Source organism: Nicotiana tabacum, chromosome 19 (assembly GCF_000715075.1).
Source record: "Nicotiana tabacum cultivar K326 chromosome 19, ASM71507v2, whole genome shotgun sequence".
Lineage (NCBI taxonomy): Eukaryota > Viridiplantae > Streptophyta > Magnoliopsida > Solanales > Solanaceae > Nicotiana > Nicotiana tabacum.
The window spans coordinates 137,888,605-137,904,568 of NC_134098.1; the positions used below are offsets into that span (position 1 = coordinate 137,888,605).

The window sequence follows — 15,964 nt, forward strand, 5'->3', positions numbered from 1 at the left end:
ATTAAAAGGTTGGTGGAATAAAACATGCAACTACTAATATGTTTTGACTATTGGAAGCTTTTTTTTAACCTTTTATTTGCTTAGAATAGGGAAATGGCTGGAGACACATGAGAATTTGTCATTTGGAGCTAAATTAATTAAGAGCGTCTTAAATAAACTCTAATGTTTCCTCCTCCTGTCAAAAAAAAAAAAATCTTAAGTAAAGAGAATAATTCCCCTTTTATGTACATATGTTTACCATACGCAAGACAAGCAATTCCTCAAATTACAAACTTGACTAATTAAAAGAGACAAGACAGAATCAAAGCTGTTACTTAGATGCATGCCAACTCATTGCCCCAAACAGCATTGAAATCTTGATCCCCCACTACCCCTCATAATTAATAAAGAAAAGAAAATTTCAAACGCGTAGGCCCTTTAGTAATTTTCAGCGCTGGGAGCCGACTTTGCTTACATGGTCTCCTACTCCAATCACTACTCAATCCATCCTTTATTTGCTTGCATTATGCCTATAAATATGTCCAGGTTTCTTATACAATTTCAATCATTAAGTAAAGTACAAAAAAGAGTAGAAATTTACTTACTCAAATCTCAGAATTCGTTTATACTGTTAACACGTACCATGGAGTACTATCACCATTCAATTAACAAAATGGCCATGTTTATGGTTATTCTAGTGCTAGCCATAGATGTGACTATGGTTTTAGGCCAAGGAACCCGTGTTGGATTTTATTCCAGTACGTGCCCAAGGGCCGAATCCATAGTTCAATCAACGGTGAGGGCTCATTTTCAGTCTGATCCAACGGTGGCACCAGGAATCCTGAGAATGCACTTCCATGATTGTTTTGTACTAGGTTGTGATGGTTCCATCCTCATTGAAGGTTCAGACGCTGAGAGAACTGCTATCCCAAATAGAAATTTGAGAGGATTCGACGTTATTGAGGATGCTAAGAAGCAAATTGAAGCTATCTGTCCTGGAGTTGTTTCCTGCGCTGACATTCTTGCTCTTGCTGCTCGTGATTCTGTTGTCGCGGTAAAAATATCTCCCGCGTTGCCTTATTTTACGTTTCTTGTTATCTACATACATACACACATATATCAATATATATATATACTTCCTCTGTTCCAACTTATGTGCATGGCAGTGTTGACTGGTACATAGTTTATATGGTCCCACGCATGTTTCCATAATAGAGAGTTTAACTTCTAAAGAATTTTCGTATTATCATATTACCTAAAGGAAAATTACATGTTGATAAAAACTAAATTGAACTAATGACCTGAAAAGTAACGCAGATTACCTACTACAATGGTTAAAATTTAATGGTGGTGTAAAATTCTGCAAATAAACTAAATCTTTGGTAGTAATATATATTCTTCTATTGTTGATGCAGACTAGGGGACTGACATGGTCTGTGCCCACGGGACGTAGAGATGGGCGAGTTTCTAGAGCAGCTGATGCGGGTAATCTGCCAGCTTTTTTTGATTCCGTGGATGTTCAAAAGCAAAAGTTTACTGCAAAGGGTCTCAACACTCAAGATCTTGTCGCCCTTACTGGTAACTAAGTAATGAGTATAACATAGTACTATGTTTTAATTATTTGTTAGCATGGCAAAGCAGGTGGGAACTATTTTAACTACAAATTTCTTATTTTTATCTTTAATGACATGCATGTTCTTATAAATAACTTCTTGTAGAAATGCAGTCTAAGACTACGTACAATAGACCCTTATGGTTCGGCTCTTCCCGGACCCGCGTATAACGAGAGCTAATGCACCGGACTGTCCTTTGTACAGCAAAGCAAGTGATTTTACTGCAAAAAAGAAAATAAAAAATAGGAGTATATTTTTATATTTGGGAGCTTTTTAAACTATAAACTTCTAATTTTATCTGACATGTTTTTATAGCGATAAGATTGTCATGGCATCTTAACACCTCAAGTTCTATGATACTTTTGGTACGTGTCAAAGATCTTTATTTTCCAACTTTGTGCCTAGTAGAGTTGCTGTATAAATTGAAAGTAGCTTTTAAAAAACAATAACAACAATCCAGTATAATCTCATTAGTGGGGTTTGGGTAGGATAGTTTGTCATGGCAATTTAACACGGTCCTCAAGTTCTATCATACTTTTGGTGCGTGTCAAAAATCTTTATTTTCTAACGTCGTGCCCAGAAGAGGTTGTCATATAAAATGAAAGTAGCCTTCAAAGAGATACTAATACATCAACCCTTGTGTGTATAATCAATGCTTAATTTTGTGTGGCTAGGTGCGCACACTATTGGAACCGCAGGTTGCGCAGTCATCAGAGACAGGCTATTCAATTTCAACTCCACTGGCGGCCCTGACCCTTCAATAGATGCAACCTTTCTTCCTCAGCTTCAAGCATTATGTCCACAAAATGGGGACGCCGCAAGGCGTGTGGCACTAGACACTGGAAGCGCAAACAATTTCGACACCTCGTATTTCTCCAACCTCAGGAATGGTCGTGGAGTTCTGGAATCAGACCAGAAGCTGTGGACCGATGCTTCTACAAAGGTGTTTGTCCAAAGGTTCTTGGGTATTAGGGGATTGCTTGGGTTGACATTCGGCGTCGAGTTTGGCAGGTCCATGGTTAAAATGAGCAATATTGAGGTTAAGACTGGCACTAATGGTGAAATTCGTAAAGTTTGCTCTGCCATCAACTAATGCAGATATTGTACCCTTTTATGTACTTGCTACTCTTGTACTTGGTTTATTTCAGTCAGCGCAAGCTGGAAAATCCAATTGTGTGGTAACCAATATCAATAAATAAAAGTATTTACCGAGTGAAGTTGCTGTTGCTCATTAATTAGTCCCCTTTCCCTGTTTCTGTTTTCTATTCCCATAGTGCCAAGTATCTCCTAATTTAACCCCTTGAAAACGAAAAAATAAAAAAAAAATTCAGAGAAGTCGTTTGCGCCCTCCCTTTCTTCTTGCTTTTTGACATCTTCTCGAACAATAGCTATTGATTTTCTATGACTTTTATGTTTTATGCACTAATGATATTAAAAAAATATTTATATAATCATCCATGTCATTTATGAATATGGCCCATGAATATCTATACATATTTCGGATGGATCACAGTAATTTGTTCATCAGACATGGCATATCTACAGTTTACCGAGGACATGATTAATAGGGGTGTGTGGAGGTCGAAAATTAGGGTTATAGGTTAGTTAGTGGTCGAGTTTATTTCCTTTTCATACCTGTACTTCCTTCCCTAGCCGTAGTACTAGTGTTATCCTTGTGTTCATTATTTTTAGTTCGATATTTTTCTCTCTGCTTCGTTTTATTTTTCTAATTGTTGTTTCGCTTGCCGTAATTCTCTGTCGTAACAGCTGTGATTTGGTAGTATTGATGGTCTTTCGGAAATAACCTCTCTACCTTCATAAGGTAGGGGTAAGGATATCGTACATACTAACCTCCTCAGACACCACTTGTAAAAATATATTGGGTATGTTGTTGTTATTGTATCCATGTCATTTATAAGGAATTATAAGTAAATTTCTATTATAAACATTAATTTGTTACCTAGTGAAAAGGGTAACTAGTCTACTATTACATGTTAAACTACATTGGTAGGGTAAAGATTTTCACACTACCTATGTATATAATTTAAGTTCTTTTCTATTGTATACTCTTTGCTCTTATTTTATTTTTTTCTCTACAATTTAGTGAATGGAACTAGAAGAAAGAATGTCATGAAGTACTGAAGTAATCTTGAAAGTGAGAGAATATTTTATATTTCGACCACTTTGTCAATATTTGAAAAATTGGAAAAAAACTTTGAATCTCTATCTAGAGGATGTTACAAGAGTAGCTATCTAGAGAAGTGACCCAAAAGTATCGCATGATAGTAAAGTCTACAGATTAATTTATTGAAGGAAATCACATTCAAGTTGAATGAGTTCAAAAGGAGAATTTGATTTAAACACATGACAATTGGGAAGGGTAGCTTTCCTAATGGACAAACCTTAATTACATGGACCCAATCTAACTGACTTTTGGTTTCAAGAATGAGAAATATTAATTGTGGAATCGGGAGCTGGCACGAGCAAGTCTCTGCTGACTGTGGATACGATCTTGCAAGTTGCAACTAATTGATGGCTATTATCTATACTTTAAGCCCTCTTTGTTTAAAATCTGTCAATTCATATCTAGAAAAGATCATACTATAACTCTATTCTATGTACCAGTACCATATAAGAATCTCTTGTAAAGGGTATTAGTATATGTTACTTTAGTTTGCGTTAAAGTTTCCTTATGAACTAATTTTTGGGTAAAATTTTACCTTAGCAACTAACTTTTGGGCTAAGTACTTAAGTTAGGCAAGAGTCCACATTCTTAAAGCGGTAACACAGTAGATACGTAAAAGTACAAAAAGGGGTAAATTGTCGATTTTTTTTTATTCTAAGTAATTGACTAGTTTACCAATTAGTCGATTGAAAGATAAGAATATAATATAAGTAAAGTAGAAGTAAAGTGTCGGAATTAAAGACACCAGAATTTTTATACTGGTTCGGATTCAATGTGAATCTTATGTCCAGTCCACTTGGGTTGCAAGGGTGTTCTCTTTCAGTATTTGAAGTTTCTCGATTATTAGAGAGTTGATATAGCTTTACACCAACAACTTAGTCATTATGTTTGAAGTAGAACAAAAAGAGTGATAGTAGTTCGTTCAGAGTATGTCTCTTCACAGTTGGTGCAATAGGTATTTATACTTCGTAAGGCCTTCATGTCTTGTGAATCTTGAGAGATTGCAAACCCAAGGGAGTTGTTCTCAGGAATAGTAGATTGATTCTTTCCAAGAATAATTCTTCTGTTGATTTGCCTTGACTCGTGGACCTGATTTATTTCTTCCTTTATTAAGTTGATATTCCCGTTGTCAAATCCCTTGATTTTTCCTTCGATTGACGTCTTTTATATGGAGGAATCTTTAGCGAATAATTTCGTGCCCTTGACATCCTTTGATTTTGGGATCCTTCCTATAATATCCTCCTTGATTGGTTTTGCCATTCACTTTGATTGATTTCGCCTTTTAATTTTTTGCTCCTTCTTCCTTTTTCGTCGTAATTCTTTTATGCCTCTTTTCCATTGCTTAAGATTATTTCTGCACATAAGGAGTAAATCATTATTTTGCATTATTAAAATCTACTTCGATCTAGCAATCTCCCCCTTTTTGATGATGACAAAATAAGAATGAAAAATACTTTCCAGTTGACTTGAGTGTGTTGTAGTCCACTCTCCCTCAATCTGTGTTTCTTGTTAGACATGTCTAGTCGACTTCCCCTCAGCTGGACATTCTGTTGTGCCGCAGTTATAGTTGACTCCCCCAAAATTGTATACCGTATGATGTACCTGCAAGTTGAACATCTGCAAGGGAACGGAACACAAAACAAGCATAAAACAGGGAATACAGAGAAACGCACACCCTTAAGCCTTGCTTACTATTTCTCCCCTTTTAGTATCAACAAAAAGAAATTATAAGCATGCAAAAAAGAAGTATTTGTCCTAATAATACAGCCTAAGACTGAGCGAACAGTCACAAAAGAAGCAAAGCAAAACAATTGTCTTAAACAACCATGCATCAACGACACATAAAGTAAGTAAGGGTATTGCAAACTGCCTCCTTGAGGCGATCAAAACTAGCATTCACCGTGATAGTGACCCCATCAATTATGTCGTGCATCTCTTTAAAAGCCCTTACTGCTTTTTCTGCAGTCTTGAGAATCTGCACTCGAATTTTTGACACGTCAGAGCCTGTCTCCTTTGCCACTCCATGAACATCTTCAATTGTGCGTCGCATAGAGGTTAAAGAGGTCTTGATGACGGTCAATTTTTCATTGATAGAGGCTAGCCTTTCTAAGAGACCAGGATCATTTTCACTAGGAAGGGACACATAAGTTTTTGCTTTTGAATCGGAGGGAATATTCTTGATTTCACCTTTTTATTTCTTCACCCAAGCTCCCTTTATAGAAATATAGCCCATGATAGCAAATCCCCTGGAGTTGTATGATTTGGTGACAGTGATATAGGGATAGTCTATAAGGGATATGTTGTTGGCTTCTAGCAGATGGGCGATGACCATACCATAGAAAAGACTCGTGGGATCATCGACACTCTATATCATAAAATTGATGACCCAAGAGGACAACATGACCTTGTGTTTAGTCAGAAGATAGTAAACTAGTAAGGTATCATGCTGGGAGAAGGTAGAGAAGGATCATGTTCTTAGAAGAAGAGTGGTTGCCACAATATGTTCTAATACACGTGTTTTGAAACAAACATCACTTGGTCCTAGTTGACCGGGAAGAGAATTAGAGGGAGTGTTACATCCCGTACGTCCCAAGGTGACGTATAATGAATATGAGACTTGTTAATCATGATTTAAATGAGTTTAGAGTCATAATATGACTATATATGATGTTTGGATATAAAATATAAAGTTTGGAAAAAAATCGAATTTAAGTTGCGGAAAAACCGACTAAGGATTTGCCTTGTAATAAAGCTTTTTGAGCAATACATTTAGTGTGTTTTATGAGGTCTTCTTTGGACATATTATATACCAAATTGAAGGTCTTGGAATTTAATTTCCAACACTCTTAACCGTTCGTTCATATGACATCCAGATAAAAAGATATAAGCGTTGGAAGAAGAGTCAATGCTAGGCTGCCAAGCTAGCACCTCTTTGACTTTTTAAAAGTGGATATATATATATATCCTTTATGTCGTCTCTTTCTTCATTTTCCTTCATTTTCCACAGACCACGAACAAAATAAGACCTATAAACTTACCCTTAAGCTTTCTACAAGGGTTTCAAAAAGGATTAACATCTCGGGTACGAAATCAAGAAGCAATAACATTAGAATGATCCCTACGACGTAAATATCATTATACCGCCTCTCTCTTTCTTTGTAGTTTAAGTTTTGGAAGGTACTTAATAGTTAAGAAAATTCCTACTTGCTGTATTTAAGCTTTTAAATCTCAAGGAAGGTTGATAAATTCATTTCCTAATAGTTAAGACTCACAAGATGGTGATCGGAAGGCGTGAGTTCGATTTATTCCACTTGTAGTAGACTATTTTGTTAGTCCACTCGTGTTGGCCTCTTGTGCTGCTGATTTATGGAGTTTGGAAGGATAAAGGGCGTGGAGAAACTCCACATGTGATAGGATAGTGGGTTGGTCACTCGTCGTTATAATTTTAGGCTAATTGATAACTTGTTGGTTGGGTGTGTTATGGTATATTTAGACTTGTTGTTGTATTAAAGGTCCAGAATTGTAGTTAGGTTATTTTTGAGTTGCTGATTGTATTGTGTTGTTGTCTCGCCTATAGTCGGCTTGAGGAAGCAGTAAAGTCAAGGGAAATGCTGTCCGTTTTGTAACAGATTAAGTTACTTTCGTTATATAAGTGAGAGAGTCATTTGTAGCTTGAAAATAGCTTCACTGTCGTTGTTGTAGATTAAGGTGCAGTAAGATGAGTTTAGCATTGTTATTGGACAGATTTCTATAAGGTATGTTAAGGCCATCCCTTCTTTCCTTTTGGCATAATCCATATGATACAACGAAATGAGCAAACACGCAACTTTCACAAATGACTATATTCTTAGAAGTACTAGGGTTGTCTATGTTCTTGATTCCCCATATGTCCTATTATTATATTATCTGTTCATGGGTCTCAAAAAATATGTAAGTTGATAAAGTTTATTTCGTGATATTAACCGAAGGCATGTTGATCTTATGACATCCCGAGGGATCTTATTGACTTACTTCTTATGCATTGCATTCATTTATACTTGTACATTGACTCATGACTAGATAATGTTATATACGCATAGATTATATGTATATGGGGTATGGGAAAAGGTTATGGCATTATATACATAACACCACCTGATCAGTTGGTATATATTGATGATTTCGCCCACTGAGGCTGAGATGATATGATGAGATTCCCTCAGAGGCTTGATGATGTTATGTACACATATATGATATACCTATGCATGATATGACATTTATATGCATATGCATGCCATTATAAATATTTCATGATTCACAGAGCTATTCAGACTTATAAGTTGAGTCCTTTACTCCATGTTTCTTTCATGTCTTTTATATACTAATTTTTATGGCTTACATACTCGGTATATTATTCGTACTAACACCCTTATTGCCTGAGGCCCTGCGTTTCATGCCCACAGGTGCAGGTAGATAGGCTGACAGTCCCTCTTCTTAGGACCCTTGCTCAGCGAGAGTTGGTGTGCTCCATTTGTTGAGTTGTTATTGGGTTTTGCTATGATATTTTTGTATACATATATGGGTATGACGGGGCCCAGTACCGTCCTTTATACAGTTGTACACTCGATTAGAGTTCTGTAGATATTCATGTATAGTTGGATAGTATATGGCCTTGCTAGCTTCTATTTTGATATATAGTTGTCCATCGCAGCCTTGTCGGCTCACCCTACCGTATTCTGCATATATATGTATATATGTCTTTTAGGCATGTTTTTTCACGTATGTCATTCACATGATTCAACAGTTTATTGACAGAGTTCATGCATGACCTACCCCTATTTCATGTTTATATATTAGACGTGTGCTTAGGAGTATTCGACATATAGGACTCGGGCACTCGTCATGGCCCATCGGTTTGGGTCGTGACAAATATGGTATCAGAGAAGTTCCATCCTAGGGTTGTCTACAGACCGTGTCTAGTAGAGTATTGTTTATGAGTGTGTTGTGCACCACACTTATAAACAGGAGGCTGCGGGACATATAGAATGTTATCCTCCCTTCTTATCTTAGATCGTGCGATATAAGAATTTATTTTCCTAACGATATGTTATGTTTTCAACGATGCCTAAGAAGGCATGTCTGTGGCTGATGAGACTACGAGTAAAGCGCCACGAGTTACCAGGGCTCGGGGAGAGTCTCAGAGTGAGACTCCATCTCAGACTTCACAAACATTGCCCTCTCCAGAGGAGATCCGAGGGGCACCAGCTGTAGCGCCCGCCCCAGTACCCCTAGCTCCTGAGCCAGATGTACTGGGTGAGGAGATGAGAGATGTTATTCAGCTATTGACTCGATTAGTGGCCACACAGGCTTAACAAGTAGGTATTGGTCATGCAGATAGGGCCATCAGTGCGAGGGTTCATGATTTCATTAATTTAGACCCTGCGGTATTCACTGGACCAGATCCAAATGAGGACCGTCAGGTATTTATCGATAGGGTGCGGAGGACTTTGAGGGTAATGAAGGCAACTGCGACTGAGTGAGTTAAGATAGCTTCCTATAGACTTCAGGATGTTGCAGTTAATTGGTACGAGTCTTGGGAGTTATCCAGAGGTGCCCTTCCCGCAGTACGACAGGAGTTTATAGAGGCTTTTCTTCATCATTATTTGCCACTAGAACTTAGGTGGTCCAGGGTTGATAGGTTCTTGACCCTTTAGCAGGGTAATATGAGTGTTTGAGAGTACAACCTTCAGTTTGATTATTTGGCTAGGTATGCTCCCACTATTGTAGATAAGATGGAGGATCGGGTTCACCGGTTCGTGATAGGGTTGGAGCTGCACATGCTTAATGACTGTATGCCGGTCTCACTTCAGCCATGCATGGATATTTCTCATATTCAGACATATGCTCAGGGTGTAGAAGAGCGTAAGCAGAAGCAGAGGGCCGATTGTTGACGGCCAATTTTGACCTTTCCTTTTAAAATTAATTTATTCACGCTTAACAATTTACAATAAATACTTTAAAAGTATTTTTATATTAATGAATATCTATTATATAAATTAATTAAGTATTAGTTTCAAAATTAATACAAATGTATTTACTATTATAAAACTAACTTTTGTATATACATTAAATAGGTTTTATAATTTGACAAAATTACTCCTTAATTTCTAATGAATTAGGTTACTATATTAATATTTTTAAAATTAGTGCTATAATTCGAAATATGTGTCATTTATAGATAATTAATAATTAGAAACATATAGTAATTATAATTTTACCACATTTTTGAAATTGGTAAGTTTATTTAAATTGATTTTGGAAGGGGTTAAAAACTAAAGGGATACAATTGCAATTCCTTCACTAAAAACAAATTGGCTATTAGTTAAATTATTTTCGGCCCAAATGTGCAAGCCCAAACGGAAAACAACCCAGTCCAAACATCCCATCCCTTTCCAACTTGGCGATCCTTAACATTACCTCACAATCAATCACGACCTGACACGCCACCCTCTAATCCCACTCACAAAACAAATACAAGCAATCTGGACCGTTGTTTCAAATCATCAATGGTCATAGATTATCCCTATTTTCCGTTTAAATATCGACCCACTATCAGAAATTATCTCAGTCGTTGGATCATACAGAACCAACGGTCATTGAAATTTCCAGGAATTATTTTTTTAAAATAAGTAACGCCCGGATTTATCAGGACCATTGATTAAATGATCCAACGGCCCAGATCTCTTCCCCCCGTTTTAACTCAGAGACCATTTGGTCTCACCCACAAAACCCTAAATCATTTCCTACCCACCCAGTCGCCCTTCTTTCCCCTTCTTCTCTCTTTTCTCTCATCTGCCCTAATGTCATCAATCAACAAACCATGCACAAATTAGTGCAAGGTCGTGAAATCAACCTCCAAACATCTTATTTGTCTCCCATAACCAGGATTCCCGCTGAACCATTGCCTATTTCATTACCAAAAATCAAATCTCCCAAAATCTGAACCCTAATCTCAGAGATGAAACTTCAAATCGCTACTGACCTTTCTAATCCATTTGCATGGTTGTTCCTTTTGTTCCTACACTCTTAGTCCTGTCGTGCTTTCCATTTTTCCTTTCGATTTCAAAACCCTAGTCGAAGAAATCAGACCAAAGGGTGAAACTTCATACTCGCCTGATTTCTTCTTTCATTCTTTCAAATCAAAGTGGGCAAGAGGTTTTAGATGGCTTCATCATCAATATTCGGACCGACGGTTTCTTGTGCTTCAACGTTCAATGACTCAATCAATGCTAGTACTCAGGTAAAATTATGACTGGATTTCCCCCCTCTGTCTTCTGATTTTCACTCGATTAGCTATCATCATCTACCATGCGTCACTCACCACTACTGATTTTGAATTCGTGAAGCCCTAGAGCATTGAATGCCACTATAAAAATGGGTTTTTAATGTTCTCACCAACACACAATCTAACACCAACACAATCTAACACCAGAACAACCTAACACTGAACGCATACAGTCCAAAACACTAAGAAAAAGGTTTCTTATATTAGGTCTCTTACTGTTTTTCTCTCTTTTGCCGAGTTTATTTTGCTGGTTAGAGTTTGAAAGCTCTGGGATCTTTGAGCAACAAAGGAATTCATTTGGTCTACTGCCCTTAATAAGGTCAACATATTTCTCTCCCTCTTTCTTTCGTTCATTTCTCTGAATGAATTAGATAAGTTGATGTTACGTTCTATAGATTAATATTATGCTATATGTGTTAGACATTTGATATTTATGTTTTGTTAGTTTGACAACCTTTTATTATCAGATTTTTCTGTTATGATTCTCTAGAATAATAATCGATTAGGTAAATGATAATTATTGATCTTTGTTCTGAGTTTTCTTACAGTCTCCATGCCTAATTTCTTATATATTTATGTTCAATGTAAACTTCATATCTCTCAGTGACTTATAATGAACTCATTCCTATTTTATTGCACTTCTGTAATTTTTATGAGTTTTAGAAGCTAAGTTTGCTACTTGATAGTTATTGCTAAATTGAAACATGAACTTGTTCAAGACTTGTATCCCTGTTCCTTAACCTTAAGTTTGAACTTACAATGTTTAAATACTTTCTTGTCTCTGCTTGTTTTTGTCCAACTATCTTACTGAGTTATCACTACTGTCTTCTACTTTGTCTTAGAAATCATTATTATTGAACCACTCATGCTCATCTTAACTTCATGCTTTTTCTTTCACTGATGATTCTGCTGAGATTTCATCTTGCTGTCCTATACCTTATTTGCCTTATGGTTGAGTTTATTATTTGGTAATCTTAACATGATATACAGTATGTCCATGTCATTTAACTAAGTTGAAAGAATCTGAGTGTCTAGATGCTTTTCTTCTCTATCTCTATACCTGTTAACTCTGAGAGTGATATCTAAGTTATCACTATAAATTTTCTCATCACCATGCTCAACTGTTGTATGCATAGGAAACTATCTTATTTGCACCAAGCTGTTTTCTTCTCATGAATCTTTGCTGCATATATATTCTGTAAGGTTAAACTATTCTTAGTGTAAGTCATGATTTTATTTGGATAAAGTCAACTAGTAATTGTTGCACTTTTAAGTTTATTCGTTCCATAGTCTGTTGAGATCCTCACACTTGTGTGCAATACATCCCCGTCTTTAATCTCTTTGATCCCCTGCTGAATTTCTGTAAAGTCTGCATGCATCTATCATTAGCTTATCTTTCATGAAAGTAGGATTTAGGCCTAGTGTTAAAACCAATTGATAGCTTTAGGAACTGAAGCATGGTCACTTCATACCTATATGCTGAGCTAGATTCATGTTGAGTTTGAACTTGTCTGATACAATGTTTTCATCTCCTATATCCACTTGCATGATCAATTTGGTTTTATAATGTGTAAAGTTCCTATACCTATTTGAAGCCACTGCCTCATTTATTCTGCCCATAAGCAGTTGACTGAATATTGCTAGCTTTTTGCTTAATTCTGCAGCACCATGCTCTGTCTTGAACCATGCTCAGTCCTTCTTCCTACTGTTAATCTAAAATTGAATCTGACTCTCTAATCTTGTAATGTCCATTTGTTGATATTGTTTGAACATAATAACTTGCTAATACTTTTAGAAGCATGATCCTATTGAAACCTTAGGGATCCCATGTTTATATTTGTAAGTTTGCAATCATGATGAAGGTTCAGTCTCACAACCTTGATAATATCTCTGTAATAATTGCTGACTATGACTGTTGGTTTGAATCTGCTTTGATGTCTTCAAGGTACCAAGTAATACTATCAATACCTGTTTGAATATGTTATGCCTTCATAATTCATTCCTGCAATCGTGTGATTATGAAACCTCTTTGTATCTGTGTGTATTCTAAACTTGGTCCCTCTCCCTTTAGGCTTCTTTGATATGTTTCCCTATTTAGTATCATAGTAGTATGTATTCTCTTGTGTTGTTTTTATTAAGAGGAAAGTATATATTTTGGGGTAAGTAATACCTTAGTACTTAGCTTGCATTGGAAGGGCCTCATTGGCACTTAAACCCATAAGGAAAACATGACGTTAGTGATTAAGGATATTTAGGAGCAGAGTTTGACTCTAGGTTGGGTTGCCCTCCCCGGCACAAGCATTGCCTTGGGCTTTGAGTCCCTTGGGAACTTTAAAGTATCGGGGGATCCAAAGGGAGTATCGACCTTGAGTGGGGTTCCTTTCGTAGCTTTTAATTCATTGACACATTCAGTTCTTTAAGGGTTTAATGCTCAATGACAACGAAAGGCTTCCGATGTGAATTATTTGTTAAGTAAAGCCACCATATTAATATATAATTTCCTCTACCATATTAATCGTATTCTTGCTTCAGTTATATGTTTATGTATTTGTTATGTATATCAAAATATGTTCTGTAGTTAGAATATGTTAAATGTATTGGATGTATATCTAATGACCTTCTTATTTTTGACATGTACATCCGTTTGGGCCTTTGAGTTCGAACTCAGGCCCAATTCCAGCTATATTGCATTTCATTGAGGAGTCCAAAGTCAGCTCGTATCCGCGTCTCTTCATTGCTGGGACTACCTTCTTAATGCCCAATCACAGAGCCCAGTCCTCTTTTCCTCAACTCCATTATCATTATTACTACTTCATTAATTTAGTTTGTTGCTTCTACTAGTTTAATATTAGTTGCATTTGTTATGTCTTTATTGCTGTTTATCTCTTATGTATATAACATTCATATATTAGAACACATGGTTTTTCTTTTATGCCTTAATACCATATGAACTTAGGCAAGCCTTAAACAATGTTGCATTAAAAGAGGAAATTAGCTAATAGTAGATCCTTAGTTCGTTAATTATAATATGCTTGCTAATCATTATGTTTTTCACTCACCCTTCTTCCTTTTAAAAATTTTGAAAATCCAGAACTTAGTAAAACATTAGCTCTATTTCAAAAAAGGAAAATCAGATTTCAACTTTTGTTTTCTCAAAAGAAAATTAGAACTTCAGAAGATCGTTGCTTTAAGGAATTTCCAGCAAATGACCCTTTCTTTGAAAATCCTTCGAATCTAAGGTAAATTCTAGGTATGCTTCCTCACAAAACATCCTTTTATCATTATGTAAATAACCATCCCCCAGATCAAAGTGTTTTCATAACTCAATCTCTTTTATAAACTTATAAAATCTAGACCGCTTATGTACCAATTTCAAAACTCTTTTAACATCTCTTATGAACCCTTTCATAAACTCATTTCCCTTTAAGACCCCGCATTCTTTCTGTCAATATCATCCTTAGGTGTACCGTAAGAAGCCTTCCCTACTACTAATCAAAGCCTTTTTACAAATAATTGATCCCAAACTTAGTCTAAATCCTATGGAGCTACCTCATGTAGATTTTAAGGGGTGCCTAACACCTTCCCCTTAGAAGAACAAGAACCCTTACACATAATCTCACTAGTTAGAAGACCAATAAAGAACATGACTTTGTAATGAAATAGGTACCTCAATATACCTTTAAATATTAGGTGGCGACTCTCTTTCATCAACAACAGAGAAACCACAAGTTGAATCATGTCTTGACTAGTGCAAAATAGGGTGCAACAACATTGCGACTCTGCTGGGGATACCACACTTAGGTTCTAACCTTAGCAATTTAGACTAATTTTGCTTCTAGATTTATTTGTACATTGCTTTGATTATGATCAAAACTGCAATTACATGCTCACATGCCTTATTTGCTCTTTACAATTACTTGCTCTCTATGATCACTTTGCTATATTGCTGCTACACCCTTGTTTGTTATTTGCTTTATATATACTGTCATCACATCTCTTCCAATCGAGTCTTGGTCGTACACTATCACACACAATGGCATGCAAGGGTTGTCTTTTACACCCCTCTGAACCTTCTTTTCAAAACTCTCTAGCTTCAGAGAATGGCTTTGTCGGGTCAAACGACATAACTTCTCGCAGTTCTCAGTCTAATTCAAAAGTAGGAAATATTCTACTCTAGTAAAATAGGTCATACTGCATAAACCCTAGGTGAGTTGGTCCCAGGCACCAACACACAATTAGGAAAGTTACCCTGATGTCAATGGGTCATATACCCCAACGACATAATTTTTGTGGAAACACAAACAAACATAACAAGACACTTACGGATCTGAAGCAAACATTTACCCAAATATATTTTATTCTACCCATCTCTGAAAATGGAAATCAACCAGAACATCCCTGAAATTAGCATGGTAAAGGGAACACCACATAAGCTGAAACAGTGGTGGAAGAATATTCATCGGGAACACGGAGACGAAGTTCGGATGCACCTAGGGGCATTAACTGCATTGATGAACATTCGAACAGACAGAGTCCTCACTCACCTGTTGATAGAATTTTGGGATCCAGCTAAAGTGGTGTTCAAATTTGCCGACTGTGAGCTGGTATCGACATTGGAGGAAGTCACAAGTTTTATGGAGTTTCCATTCAACGGAAGAAAGCCAGTGCTGCCAGTTACTATGCTTGGGTATCGATTCTTAGAGGCTCTAGGTCTTACCAATAACAGAAGTCTCAGAAGTATCAAGGATGGGTGGGTGAGACTCGACCAAATGTTCAATAGGTTTGGGCGCCGTAAGATCTACGAGTGGTGCTCAGGGGAATTCCAATATGACTAGGCGACATGGGAGAGCCTCAGGCCTATCA

The 15,964-nt window shown here is 36.7% G+C and overlaps 1 protein-coding gene across 1 annotated transcript; it reads left to right on the top strand.

Annotated features, from left to right (window-relative positions):
- Window positions 1–574: 574 nt before the first annotated feature.
- Window positions 575–2,809, top strand: LOC107803841 (peroxidase N1-like). Its single transcript, NM_001325742.1, is given in 3 exon segments — window positions 575–1,033; window positions 1,395–1,557; window positions 2,267–2,809. Coding segments are annotated over 3 exon segments (993 nt in total). The 5' UTR covers window positions 575–622; the 3' UTR covers window positions 2,686–2,809.
- The last annotated feature ends 13,155 nt before the right edge of the window (window positions 2,810–15,964 follow it).